General features: G+C 43.6%; 1 protein-coding gene across 1 annotated transcript in view; it reads left to right on the forward strand.

The window, feature by feature from the left end:
• Nucleotides 1–13,246, forward strand: part of SNX15 (sorting nexin 15) — a 67,957-nt gene extending 54,711 nt beyond the window's left edge. The window contains exons 6-8 of the mRNA XM_073604880.1: nucleotides 4,536–4,676; nucleotides 7,534–7,749; nucleotides 12,694–13,246. Of these exons, the coding sequence (XP_073460981.1) occupies nucleotides 4,536–4,676; nucleotides 7,534–7,749; nucleotides 12,694–12,821 (485 nt within the window). The 3' untranslated portion in view covers nucleotides 12,822–13,246. The remainder of the gene's footprint in view (nucleotides 1–4,535; nucleotides 4,677–7,533; nucleotides 7,750–12,693) is intronic.
• The last annotated feature ends 2,131 nt before the right edge of the window (nucleotides 13,247–15,377 follow it).

Consider the following 15,377-nt stretch of genomic DNA (forward strand, 5'->3'; position numbering starts at 1 on the left):
GCTGATTAACTCGCTTATCAATCAAAGGGATAATCGCTGTTCACTGGACACTTTTTTCATCTGTATTTTGCTCATTGCAAGCAATAGATAAAAAAGTTCCACATAGCGTAATCCAGTACAACAATTATTTATTAATTAAAAATTATCTCACAAAAAAACACTCACAATGTTTGCATAATATAAGGGCATGTAACATCAATACTATGTTGGTTGTGCATTCCCCTCTAACCTCTCACCGCTCCCGTGGTGTTCCCAGGAAGGACAGACGAGGATAAGCCGACTCTGTACATAGCTGCGTAGCAACGCCCTGACGCGGACGCGTTTCTGTCATCTCTTTTGTCAGAGGGCGTCAACAATCATTGAAAGAAACAATCATTTTGGTTGTGAAAGTAAGAGATTGGATGGCCTCCATCAACTTGGCGGAAGCCTATTTGTATTTACCTATAGATCCAGCTCACCACTGCTTCCTCAGGTTTTCGGTGGAAGGATTGCATTTCCATTTTCGGTGCCTGCCATTTGGGCTCTACACAGCTCCCAGGACCTTCTCAAGAACGTGCAAATATTCCACTATGTCGACGACATCCTTCTATTCTTTCTATCTCGGCCCCAATAAGGTGTCTTCTCTAGAAGCATGTGATCTTTACCTGCAAGACACTCAGTCTGTTTGGATGGATGAGAAATCGCCTGAAAAGTCAACGCCAGCTGACACAGGTACTAGAGTATCTTGGGGTCCAATTCAATTCAGCTGTAGGCTGTGATTTTCCTTCCTCAGAGGACTGTCCAGGAAAACCAGAGTTGGACAAGGACATCACCTCCCAACTCTTACCTAATAGCAAGGGAGTGCATGCAGTACTTGGGTCTCCTGTCCTCTAAGATACCAGTGGTTCAGTGGGCCAGATGGACAAAGAGGTTTCAGTTCAGCTTCCTCCGCCAGCGGGATCGGCACTTGGTTTCCCAGAAGATTTTGATTCTGGCCCCGACGGCCCAATCATTGACCTGGTGAACGGTCTCTCGCAATCTGTCTTGCGAAATTCCACTTGCCTCTCCGAACCTGATAGTAGTAACTACAAATGCCAGCCTTCTGGGCTGGGGAGCCCACTGCCTGGGTCAGCGAGTTCAAGGCCGGTGGAAGGACTTTTCTGCCCAGAGTTAGAAGCTGTTTGGCGTTCTGGTTTCGGTTGCGCGGTCAACCAATGAAGGTTCTGCCAGACAACCGGACAGCAGTGGCCTATGTGGCTCATCAGGGTGGTACCAGGAGTCTGCCACTCCTCAGAATAGCGTGCCAAATTTTCCTATGGGCTGAACATTACGTCAGCTCTCTAACAGCTGCCTATCTTCCGGGCTCAGAACATCTTAGCAGACCGGCTGAGCTGGAGGTTCATGGACCACAACGCGGGGGCTCTCAACCCCAAGTATTTACGCAAGATCTTGAAAACATGGGGAACACCAGCCATAGATCTGATGGCTTCGGAGGTGAATTTCCAGCTTCCTCGCTACTTCTCCCGATACTGGGATCCACAAGCCCTGGGCCTTGTCCAAGCCATGGAATTTTGACCTAGTATACATATTCCCTCCGACTTCATAAATTCTCAAAGTGCTTCTCAAGATTCAACGCGAGAAGGTTTGTGCTATAGTGATCTTTCCTCTTTGGCCCAGGAGGCCGCGGTTTCCCTAGGTGTGAAGGATGTAGCTCGGTCAGCCAATTCCACTGCCTCCGTTACAGGACCTCCTGATACAAAACAGAGTTTTTCATCCGAAGCCCAACAGGATGAAATTAATGGTGTGGAGATTGAGAGGAGATCTTTACGTCAGTTAGATTTGTCTGATGGTGTGGTTGGCACCTTATTGCAGTCCTGAAAGAAGTCTACCAACTCAACCTACCATCAGATGTGGAAAGCTTTCCTCCGCGTTTCAGCTAAAAACAACTGGAATCCCATGTCGCCTACAGTATCTAATATCTTGGAGTTCCTGCAAACAGGCCTAGAAAGCGGCTTCGCTTACAACTCTTTTAAGGCCAAGTCTCAGCTCTATCGGCCATGTCAAACAAAAGGTGGGCCTTTGATCCTTTAGTTGTCCATTTCCTTAAAGCAGCTATGATGAGGCCACCAATGAGATCTTTTTTCCCCAAAATGGGATTTATCCTTGGTCTTAAAAGCTTTGTTGCCTCCCCCCATTTGAGCTGAACTCATGCTCTTTGTTTCATCTGACATTAAGAACTATTTTACTGATGGCTATTGCTTCTGCGAGGAGAGTTTGAGTCGTGTGCCTTCTCATCTAAGGAGCTGTACTGTTTGGTACTTCAAGACAGGATTGTGCTAAGGCCAGTGCCAATTTTCTCCCAAAGGTCAGTCATTAAATTATTAACCACTTTCCACCCAGCCTATATAAAAATGATGGTTGGGCAGGACTCTCGTCGATCCGGGTGGAGATCATATGAAGCCCTCTCGGATCGCGCCTCACTCTGGGGCAAGCTGCAGTGCGATCTGTGATCGGCTGTGTCCACCGGACACAGCCAATGACAAATCACTGTACTGGCCTGCTGCCAGTACCATGTGACCACTGTAGCTAATCACAGCAGGTCACATGATAGTTGTAAACAATGTGTGGCTTCCATTCAAGCCATCCATTGCGTACAAATGTGTTGCTAGCTGTGATTGGTCACAGTGATCACATGGTACAGACTGGGCCAATCACAGCCCATCTCTGCCATGTGATCAGCTGTGGCTAATCGCAACAAAACAAACTGAATCAATTTCATTCAGTAAAATGCTTATATATTTAAAAAAAAAATCCTGATCACTTCCCCAGAGTAGTGCAATGTTTCTATTGTAACATTATATTGCTCTGGTAAAAGAAAACAAATCTAATAATTTAAATTATTTTTTTTTTATTTCTTAAATTTCCCCAAAATTATGACAAAAAATTAAAACTTCAAAAACTTGCCATGCCTCTTACTAAAAACCTAGGACTGTCAATATTCCAAAAAGGGGTAATTTGGGGGGTATTTGACTGTCCTGGCATTTTTGGGCCTTAAGAAATAAGATGGGGCCATCAGTACATCAGGACTGATCAATTTTCAGATACATACCATAGTTTTCTGGACTCTATAGCTTTTATACAGACTAAATAATAAACCCTGATTTGGGTTATTTTCACCCAAGAAATGTAGCCGTATACATTTTGGCCTAAATTTATGAAAAAAAAATTGTTTATTTGTAAAAATGTTTAACTTGTGTTTTTTTTTTTTTCAAAATTTTTGGTCTTTTTTTGTTTATTTAGCAAAAAAAAACCCCAGCGGTAATTAAATACCACCAAAAGAAAGCTCCGATTTGTGTGAACAGAATGATAAAAATCGTTTGGGTATAGTGTTGCATGACCGTGCAATTGTCGTTCAAAGTGCGACAGCGCTGAAAATTGGCCTGGGCAGAAAGCAGCATACAATTCTCTGTGTTTTCCTTCTTCTTTTTGGCAGTTGATTTCACTCCGTTCTCTTTTGGCATTGCTTGTTGCATCCCTTGAAAGGCTGATATAAGGAGGTCCAGGAATAGGGAAAATAGTTTTTCTTGCTTACCGTAATTTTCCTCTCGAGGAACCTCCTCATGTTAGCCGGATATTCCCCACCCAGTTCTGTCATGAGGTGGCACATTTAGAACACTGTCAGAGAGAGACAGCCACACTTTATAGGCTAATTAAAGGGGTTGTAAAAACAGAAGGTATTTTATCCTTATGCATTAAGGTAAAAAGCCTTCTGTGTGCAGCAGCCCCCCTAATACTTACCTGAGGTCCCTCTCTGTCCAGCGATGTCCACGAGTGTCTCAGCCATCCAAGATTCTCCCTCCTGATTGGCTGAGACAAAGCAGTGGTGCCATTGGCTCCCACTGCTGTCAAAGTCAGGAGAGAGAGAGGGGACGGGGCCGGGTCGGGGCTCCGTGTCTGAATGGACACAGGGAGCTGTTACTCGGCTCAGGTGCGCCCATAGCAAGCTTCTTGCTGTGGGGGCACAGAACAGGAGGCGGGGGCCAAGAGAGCCAAAGAGGGACCCGAGAAGAGGAGGATCCGGGCTGCTCTGTGCAAATCCTGGAGGGGGCGGAGGATCCAGGAAAGGAAAATGACGGTAAGCAAGGAAGAAAAAATGTGTGTGTATATATAACAATGCATATTTTTTTAGTAAGGGGTGTATTTAAAAAAAAAAAACAAAAAAAAAAAAAGTATGTTATTAGGCTTTTTCCTTTGCTGTGGAATGTTTTTCTTTGAATTAAAATGGAAAATACTGCAGTTGGCCACTAGATGGCACTAAGTATCACAGGCATTTCTAGTGGCCAAATGCGGTAGTTTCCAGTTTAAATCAAGCAAAGGAAAAGACCTAATAATATTTTTGTTTTCTATGTTCACACAGAATGAATGTACATGCGCTTTTACTGATAGAATTATTTTGCAGATTTTATATATAACACGCGCGCACCCCTGAGATTCTTACAATGGGGAGAGTGTGGCGGGTTCTGAGTACGGTAATTCATCAACTTTTCTCTTTACAGAGCAAACTCCGTTTGATGTACTGTTTGGTCTAAATGAAGACTTGTTTCAGTTAGAAGCTGATAACTTCCAGGACCCCCCGCCATCTACGAGCACACTAACTACCAATGACTTGGCAATGTTCGATCCTTGTTTTTCTGAAGGTGAGTGACATAAGGAATATTAACAAACTAAACTCTAAAGCTGGCCATGGATGGACTGACTTTTTGTTCCATCTATGGTTGTTCCTGTTCAGGTAGAGTCGACATAGTTATCAACTCCTCTTGAAAAATGTTGGAAAGTGTGTGTTCGATCAATCAGTGCTGAGTAGTGTAATCTGAAAAAGAAGTCCCCACTGTCAGAATTCAATAGCGCAGCAGGGAGGATTCCCCCATCCACCTAAGCTGAAAGCATCTGTTTTTGTGTTTTTATTTATTTTTTTGTTTTGTTTTTTTTTATGATCAGCTGGCTGATTATCTCTTGCCAGCTTAATGGTTCCCAGTATCTGGTCTTTTTGTCTCTTGCTGTATATTCTCTAGTAAGAATTGTATCTTTTAAGAAAATGATATTAATTTGGTTTTAGTTACTTTTTTAAAAAAAATATCCATGACCTGATCTTCAGTTTAGAACCTTCTGATGCGAAAGAGCAGCCTATTTTACAGCAGAATGTATATTAGTAATAAAAACCCCTTTTTTAATATTTATTTTCAGTTTTGGAGAACCATTGCAAGAAAAAAAAAAAAAAACAAGTACACAAAGTAAAGTAAATCCTTGGTTTGAGGGTAACTTGGTTTGAGAGAGTTTTGCAAGACAAGCACATTTTTTTCATAAATTTTGACTTGATATACAGGTAGTGTCATGTCACAACTGAGTATAAAAGAAGAGAGGCACCTCTAAGTGTAGCATAATGGTTATGTTTAATGAAGGTAAAACATTTAGCAACTCACATGGCTGATGATTAAAAGAGGCACCTCTAAGTATGCAGGCATCTGGGGTAAAGCTGTCCACATAGACCTCAATCCACAATCAACGTCATCCCTTCCACGCTGAGCTCCATGACCATCCTCCATGTCCGGAGGACGGTCTATGTGGACAGCTTTAACCCAGGTGCTTGCATATTTAGATGTGCCTCTTTTAACCACTTCAATACCAGGCACTTAGACACCTTCCGCCCAGGCCAATTTTCAGCTTTCAGCGCTGTCGCAATTTGAATGATAATTGCGCGGTCATGCAACACTGTACCCAAACAATTTTTTTATAATTTTATTCCCACAAATAGAGCTTTCTTTTGGTGGTATTTGATCACCTCTGCGGTTTTTATTTTTTGCGAAACAAATAAAAAAAGACTGAAAATTTTGAAAAAAATTTTTTGGAAATAAGTATGTTTTCTTCTTCAATGACGGGCACTGATATGGCTGCACTGACAGGCACTGATACGGCGGCACTGATGAGGTGGCACTGATGGGCACTGATGACGAGCACTGATAGGCGGCACTGATGGGCACTGATAGGTGACACTGGTATCCGGCACCGATGGGCACTCATAGGTGGCACCGATGGGCACTCATAGGCGGCACTGATGGGCATTTGTAGGTGGCACTGATGGGTACTTATTGGTGGCACTGATGGGTGGCACTGATGACATTGATGGCACTGATGCCCCTAAGGGGGGCATTGCTGGGCATCAGTGCTATGTAATGGTGCCAATCAGTGCCCATTTGTGGGCACTGATTTGCACAGATTGGGCACTGATTGGGCACATGTGGATGGCCATGGGGTAAATACCTGGCCATCCACATGTTGCCCCCTTCCCTGGTGGTCCTAGCGGCGATCCCTGGTGGTCCAGTTTAGTGATCTGAGGGGGGGCTGCGCTGATAAACAATCAGCACAGACCCCCCCCCCCCCCCCGTCAGGAGAGCCGTCGATCGGCTCTCCTCTACTCGCGTCTGTCAGATGTGAGTGAGGAAAAGCCGATCAACGGCTTTTCAATAGGTCTTCCTATTGACATGGTGATCAGCTGTGATTGGACACAGTTGATCACGTGGTAAAGAGCCTCCACCGGAGGCTCTTTACCAAGATCGGTGTAGCGGTGTGTCAGACTGACACACCGATCGCCGCGATGCGCGGGCGCGCGGCGGCATGTTATCCTGCTGGACGTCGTATGACGCCAGTCAGGATAACTGAACCACCGCCCGGTCGTCATCTGCTATGGGCCAGGCGGGAAGTGGTTAATCAACCATGTGAGTTGCTAAATGTTGTACCTTCATTAAATGTAACCATATTGCTACACTTAGAGGCGCCTCTCTTCTCTTTTATACTCTGTAGCTCCTGGTGGATTTTGCTTCTAATCCCCTTGTGGAGGCTGCCATTTGTGGATGGACATTTTATGGTTACACAACCTGGTCACATTGCTATAATCTTTGTATATGGACTATAAACTGAAGGACCAATGAATAAATGGTTGTGGAACGAATCATCTGAGTTTCCATTATTTCTTATGGGGAAATTTGCTTTGATATACAAGTGCTTTGGATTACAAGCATGTTTCCGAAACGAATTATGCTCGCAATCCAAGGTTTTACTGTAGCTGATTTTTCAAAAGGCAAATAGGCTGTTCACTCTGCAAGGTCATTTTCACTTAGCTTGATGGATTGGGGTAAAGCTTTGCTGGTTTCCATCATCCAATCCTGTACAAGCAAAAATAAGTTTTTTGTTTTTGTTCTTGCATGTGATTGGGTCTTGCAGACATGGTTCATGTGCACTTTCATCATAATGATATCATTGAATGCAGTTAAATATTCTAGAAATTCTAAAATCACTAAATACAGTGAATTAAATATATATATATTTTTTTAAATAAATATATATACACACAAATCAAAAGTGCTTAATTTTTTTACTCTTTGCTAAAATGATGCAGTGGCCCCCTAATATTTCTTATTGTGTTGAAGGGGGATTCTGGGCACTGTAGATCCCACCTGCATGTGCCATGCTAAACCAGTATGTTAATCATCATTCTAGAAGGTGCAGTTGAAGAATCGGAAACCTCTTTGGATCTGCTGTCTCTGAAGTGTGAAGCGCAGGATCATCCTGTTGGTGTAGAAGATGGTGGCACTTACCTATCACAAGCCACGTTAGAAGTTCAGAAAGCAATGGAGTCAGAGCTATCTGGAGATTACCCTGAGGCCTTCAAACTATTCCGAAATGCCGTGGATATCTTATTAAAGGGAGTGAAAGGTAAGCTATGTGGATCACAGTTCTGTAAGCTATGCTGTAATTTGACCATAAACTTCAAATGTTAAATTAGAACGAACACATTGTAATGTTACTAAGGCCGGCCATACATGGAGCAAATTTCTTTCCTGCAATCACGGGTTGCAGACAGTGTTGATGCAAGAATCCCTCCTGCTGGGTCATTGTCTTTTCCTGGCGAGAGGGCGAGGAAAGCTATATCTGGGAGAAGACCGTGATTATTGCTAGCGGCTATAGCAGCCGTTAGGGATAACCGAAGGTAAAACCCGGCATGCTGGTTGTACCCAAGTTGATTGATCGATCAACTTGGTACATTCAGCCTGCCTGTACACTGTTCAAATCTCAACTGGTTCAGCAGGAACTATGGCCTGCCTAACCTTGACTTCAAATACTAAGATCTTTAAATGAGATCTCCAGGAATTGTATGCAGAATTAGCAGTGGGATGTGAATTTATTGTGTTACTAACACTTGATTCTGTCCTTTCCCGGATGCAGCTCTCCAGTGTCTTCAGAAAGGACAGAGGGGTTCAGCATTAAAACAAAGAAAAGTGACTGCTAGGCAAAAGAGGGTTGATTTACTAAAGACAAATAGACAAACTAGGGGTTTTTCCCTATGCTTTATGAATGAGCTGAAGCTCTTCTGACTTTAACTGTCCAATCATGTGCAAGCAAAATACTGTGGGGTTTTTTTTTGTTTTTTTTTTTACTTTTTGCAAGTGCTAGGTATGCTTTGCAAAGTGAATTTGTCATCACATTCACTAAGCAAAGTGAAAGTTCTCTTGCACCGTGAACAGTCTATTTGCATTTAGTAAATGAATCCCAGTAAGTAGGATCACACTAATATACTAGACACTAGCTCTGGAATTTTACCCGCAATGATAACTTGGTGCCCAGCTTTTGTCATTTGCCTGTAAAAGAATATCGCAAGCAAAGCACTTCTAAAAATGTTATGTCAAATACCTTCTAGATCAGTGGTTCTCAACCTGGGGTCGGGACCCCCTGGGGGGTCGAATGACAATTTTGACAGGGGTCACCGAATCCTGGGCTGTTCCTGAAGCCCGCACCGCTCTCCCAGCCTTTTCGCGGCTGTTCCTGGAGCCCGCGGCCACCCACTCAGCCTCTTCGCAGCTGCCCATTCAGTTCACGGCATGGCAGGGGGGTAGAGACTAGAGGTCAGCTGACTGGTGAGGAATGTGAAGTGGGAGGGGCTGGAGGAGACCCTATCTCCCGATTTTGGCATAGGTGTCACTGTTACGAGACACCACAGAGCTGGCGACACAGTGAGTAACACTACCTGTGATTAGAGTTGCCCACTACACTTCTCAGATCAGCAGATGACCTTGATCAAGAGCATCTAAGTTGGCTGATCAGAACTCCCCCCAGCACTGCCAATGATCCCACCCCCCACCAAGGAGTAAAAATAGAGAATACGGGGGAGGAACAAAGAAAAAGGGAGAGAAAAATAAGAGAAAGAACAAAAAAGACGGCTAGAGAGAGGGATGGGGAAAAAACAAGAAATAAGGATAGAGAGAGATAAAAGGGAAAGGAAGGAGAACAAAGAGAATGGTACATCCTAAAATGTACCATAAGGGGTTTTAATACTGTACGAGTGGAAGGGACTCAGAGAGCGCTAAATGTCCGTGGGTTAGGGGCGCAAATTTCTTGCCTTGCCTTGGGTGATGACAACCCACGCTACAAAAATAATTTCACTGTTAGGGGTCCCCACAACTTTGGAAATTTTATCAAGGTGTCACGGTACTAGAAAGGTGGAGAACCACTGATATAGATAAAGCTCACATGTCTAGGTAAATTATGTCATACATCCCAGGAGTCTTGGGGGGGGGGAGGAGGGCTTTTCTTAGCTAAGCACACCCTCCTGTCTGAATGCCTGAGCTAAGGACCGATGGATTCTAGGAAATAATTACATGAATTGTCTGCCCTTTCTCAAGATGGCCACAGCCAGAAATGCTAGGGAGTGTGATTTCTCAGTAAAATAAAGCATGGAGACATGGATGGATGGGGGAATTTGCTTTGAATATTATCCACTTCAATACAGGGCGCTTTTTCCTGCCCAGGCCAATTTTCAGCTTTCAGTGCTGTCACACATTAAATGACAATTGCGCGATCATGCAACGTTGTACCCATGTGAAATTTTTATCATTTTTCTATAGACATATAGAGCTTTCTTTTGGTGGGTTAATCACCACTGGGTTTTTTATTTTTTGCTAAACAAACAAAAAAAGACAAATGTTGAAAAAAAAAACTTTTTCTATGTTTCTGTTATACAATTTTGAAAATAAGTGCACTGATGAGGCAGCACTCGTGCCCTGATTATCAGTGTAAATGTCCCTTTATAACTGGAAAGCCTTTCATCAGACACTGAGAGCGCTAAGGAAAGGAAATGCCGATAATGGCTATTTGTTTACATGTGATCAGTTGTGATTGGACACAGCTGATCACATGGTAAAGAGCCTATGTCATCAGATCTTTACCCTGCTCAGTGATGCACTGTGTCTGAGGGACACTGCTCACCATGACGTCCAGTCAGGTTGGTAAAGCCACCGCTCGGCCATCATTCTGCTATAGGCCAGGCTGGAATGTGTTTAAAAATTAATTAAATGGTGCTTTTGGTTTGTGGTGTTCAGATACAGTGTAGTTCTGCTTTAACAGACCAAGCTGCCAAGTAAAAGTAGCAGTAGAGGGTTGACACTATTTAACACTGACAGGGGTGCTTGCAATGGTCAGCTTGTATTCATTTATATAAAAACTTTATCCCAAAAGGAAAAAAACTCTGGAGTTCAGCTTTAAAGTGATATTAAAATCTCATTTTTTATTTAAAAAAAAAAAATAAATGTCATACTTACCTGCTCTGTGTGGTGGTTTTGCAAAGAGCAGCCTGGATCCTCCTCTTCTTGGGTCCAACGTCAGCACTCCTGGCCCCTCCCTTCTGTCGAGTGCCCCCGCAGCTAGCTATGGGGCACCTAAGCTGAGCTGCTGTTCTGTGTGTCTATTCAGACATGGAGCTGTGGCTCGGCCCCCTCCGTCTCCTGATTGGCTGTGATTGACAGCAGCACAAACCAATGGCTCCTGCTGCTACCAAAAGCCAATCAGGAGTGCGAGCCTCAGAGGCAAGGCTCTCCTGTATATCACTTTGTGCCTTTACAACCACAGTCAGCCATTTTGGCATCCTAAAGCCATATGACCCATGTTGGCGTATGCGGGGTGATTTAACCACTTCAATACAGGGCATTTTCACCCCCTTCCTGCCCAAGCCAATTTTTCATTTTTCAGAGCTGTCGCAATTTAAATGACAATTGCGCGGTCATGCAACACTGTACCCAAATGAAATTGTTATCATTTTTTTCCACACAAATAGAGCTTTCTTTTGGTGGTATTTGATCACCTCGGCGGGTTTTTATTTTTTATAAACAAAAGAAAAGCGACAAGTTTGAATAAAAACACAATATTTTTTTACTTTTTGCTATAATAAATATCCCAATTTTTTTTTTTTTAATTTTTCCTCAGTTTAGGCCGATATGTATTCTTCTACATATTTTTGGTAAAAAATATTGCAATAAGTGTATATTTATTGGTCTGCGCAAAAATTATAGCGTCTACAAAATAGGGGATAGTTTTATGGCATTATTATTATTATTATATATATATATATATATATATATATATATATATATATATATATTACTATATTTTTACTAGTAATGGCGGCGATCTGCGTTTTTTTTTTTTTTTTTTTTTTTTTTTTATCGTGACTGACATTGCGCCGGACAGATCGGACACTTTTGACACCATTTTGGGACCATTGTCATTTATACAGCGATCAGTGCTATATAAATGCATTGATTACTGTATAAATGTCACTGGCAGGGAAGGGGGGGATCAAGGGGTTAACTCTGTGTCCTAGGGAGTGATTCTAACTGTTGGGGGCGGGGACCCACAAGGGAAGGAGACCGATCGGTGTTCATCTGTACTGGAAACACATGATCGGTCTCCTCTCACCTGACAAGACGTGGATCTGTGTGTTTACACACACAAATCCACGGTCCTGCTTGGTTAACGGTGCCGGCGGACATCGCCCCCCAGATGGCCTGGAAGCCCAGGACGTCATATGACGCCCGCCCAAGATGGGAGATCCCTCCTGCGGACGTCATATGACTATTTGTGGGATGTGAAGTGGTTAATAAAACTGGGGCACTCAAAATCTGGTGCAGCTCTGCATAGCAACCAATCAGCTTCTAACTTCAGCTTATTCAAATAAGCTTTGACAATAAAACCTGGAAGCTGATTGGTTTCTATGCAGAGCTGCACCAGATTTTGCATTCTCTGGCTTTAGTAAATAACCCCCAGTTTCTGGCCACCAACTTTTTACCAGCCTTAAAGATAAAAGGGCGATCTTAATTACAATGCATAACATTTGTCATTGACAAACCAATGAAGGTAAACTTTTTGCCCTAAAACAAAAAAGACTTTATACTGTTTTGTGTAACAGTATTGTACAGAGCGGTCGCTTTCCTCCGCTTTGGCTGTACCCCCTGGCAGCTCTGTCCACTCCTTCTAGAATGTGCCTCCTCAGCAAGCCATGTGCTAAGAGGTCTCCCGTGCAGGCCTGCTTTAGAGCCGGGCTGTGTGTGTCCATAGATGTATACAGCGCCGGCAATCGACTTCTACAAAAAAAACACATCTAAGGATTGTTAAGCTGCAGTATATTACATGTTTTGGCTTTAATACCGCTTTAAGCTGCATTTCAGCCTGTGAGTATGGGCATGGTAGCCTCTTTTATAGATTTCTGACACAACATTTCCTGTAATAAAAAACAAAATGAAGTCATGACACTTTTACCAGGCTGAGGCTGGGAGATCATGACATAGATATCTTACTGGAGCTTATAGGTGTCTTCTGCTTTTTCTTTAGATGATCGTTGTCCTGAGCGACGTGAGGCCGTTGCACGTAGAACGGCAGAATATCTCCATCATGCAGAGAAGATCTTTCAGGAGCACATGGATGGAAGTTTATCAGATGAGCACAAAAAAGCTCCTTAAATATAGCTGTAATTTTTTTTTTTTTTTTTTTAACTTTTATATTAAAAACAATTTTTTTTTTTTATCTTTTACTTTTTAAAGCCCTGGAAATGTGCAGTGAGAGGAAATGCACATGAATACAAACGAACAAATTTGTCTTTCTTTTACTTTTTTGGTTTACAGCAGCAGATAGAACAAAGTATTTCCATGTGTTTGGAAACTGGACACCCCTGCAATGACTTTTATTTAATACTGCTACGTCTTGTTTATTGATTGCTTTAAATGTTCTCACTGGAAAAAGCTCTTTATAAAGCAAAAGTGATTTCTGCTAACTGATAAAAAAAGCAGAGTTTGTGTTTTATATTACTTAAGCTGTAAAACAGATCATCTTAATGTAAATAATATTATCAATGTATGTTACTCTTTTTAAAAAAAACTTCATTCTATATATAGTTTTGTAATTATTAATGTACTTTGGCACAGCCTTATTTGCTCATTCCATACTCAGGCTCTGCGTCTGCTTTGCAGTGCTACACAATGGTTATGTTGTACCACTCCTCCACACAATGCACCTTAAGGAGTCTCCCTTACCTTATCCAGCTGCAGGGTTCTTGTACATCACGGGACACAGAGCCTCAGTAGTTACTGATGGGTTATAAGGTATCATTAGGTGATTGGACACTGGTCACACCCTAGACAGGAAGTTCAACCCCCTATATAACCCCTCCCCTTACTGGGGATACCTCAGTTTTTTCGCCAGTGTCTTAGGTGTTGGTCACGAATAAGATGTGCTGTGCTGAGCTCCAAAGGAATATCCTATACTGGGACAAGCCATGCAGCCGGATCCATTCAAAGTGTCTTTTCCAGGCCGAATTGGATGGTACCCAGGCCTCGTATCCGAAGAAATTAGGTTTTACCTATAACACTTTTCTTTTTAGAGAGCTGGACCCCGGGATCCAGTATTTGGTTTTTTCAGCCATATCCCTGGCGGGGTGCTTTACGGGGCCAGAACTGTGGATCCTCCTATTCATAGGGGGCCCCAGTCTCTGAAGGTTTTTTCTCTAAACGGAGCCCACCGTGAGAGGTGAAGATTGGGTCTGTTGCAACAGAACCCTGCAGCTGGATAAGGTAAGGGAGACTCCTTAAGAATTTTTCCAGTTCTACTCCGGTTTCCTCCCACACTCCAAAGACATGCTGGTAGGTTAATTAGATCCTGTCTAAATTGTCCCTAGTATGTATGAATGTGAGTTAGGGACCTTAGATTGTAAGCTCCTTGAGGGTAGGGACTGATGTGAATGTACAATGTATATGTAAAGCGCTGCGTAAATTGACGGCGCTATATAAGTACCTGAAATAAATAAATAAATAAGATTTCTCCTTTAAGTAAATGTATGCTATGTCTATAGTTACCACCGGGGCTGGCAAGAGCACATACCTTTTCATGCTAGATCTGTCTTGTCTCAGTGTCCACGCTGTACGCTCCTCCAAGCCATGCTCCAGGTAGGATGTGGGAAGGGGGGTTTTTTCCTACAAGGATTCTCCCCCCACGACTTAGGTAAAGGCACAGGGAAGCGGTAGTGTGCCGCACCGCACGCCGCCGCCCCCATTACAGCGGCTTCCCATCCACCGGCCCTCCTCTCTCCTCCGCCCCTCCCCCCCCCCCCCCCCCCATGCTATCCGAGGATCTAGAGCCTCGGCTCACTCGGGAAACAGTCTTTTTTTTTTTTTTTTTAAAAAGGACGAAGGGGAGACGGGGGGGGGGGGGGGGGAGCGTTAACGCAATGTCGGCGTGGTGAAACGCTCACATTGCAGGCTGCATACAGGCTATAAGGTGCACTCTTTTCAGATGCACATAGCCTATAGAGGGACACAGAGCAGACGGGCGCATGTGAGGTGGGAGACACAGGCATTCCCAGGCAAACATTTACTTGAGCACCAGACTGAGACTTGGTAGCAGCGGCAGTTGCTGAACTACATTGCTCAGCAGTCAGTGCATTCTGGTAGTGCCTCTGTTTTTTGTGTTTTGCACTAGGGGCAAAAGAGGTTCATATACCCCGAAAAATAGGGGCTCTAAGGGACTCCCTCAGGCTCTGAGGACCCCCCTTCTGCAGCACCTTCCCCCCCTGAAGGACCGGGGGAAGCTGGCCAGGGTGAGCCGTCGGGGTCAGGGGCTGCAGCTGCTTCTGGCACTTCAGGCTCTGTATACATTACACAGGAGGTTCTTTCCTCAACCATTAATGGATTAGAGAAAAGACTGGTGGCCTTAATCGCATCTTTACTCTGTGAAAGAAAACGCTCTAGGTCTCCCTCTGTTACCCAGGACCCTCAAGCAGAGGAACTCTGGGGGAAAAAGGAGAGGAATCCCTCTCAGAGGATCAGGATGAGACTTATGACCCTCTTCTGAGGAATCATGTGGAGAAAGGCCCTCTTCAGCTTCTCAGGATGAGAAGGTGTTAGTGCAAATTTTGGATGGATTGGTCCGCTCCACATTCAGGTTACCCGTATCTTAGTCAGTTAAAGAACCGTCCTTTGGTTTGTGTTCACTGATGCCTCCTCAAACTACACATGCTTTTCTGT

The sequence above is a fragment of the Aquarana catesbeiana genome, linkage group LG11, assembly GCF_042186555.1.
Source record: "Aquarana catesbeiana isolate 2022-GZ linkage group LG11, ASM4218655v1, whole genome shotgun sequence".
In the NCBI taxonomy this organism is placed as follows: domain Eukaryota; kingdom Metazoa; phylum Chordata; class Amphibia; order Anura; family Ranidae; genus Aquarana; species Aquarana catesbeiana.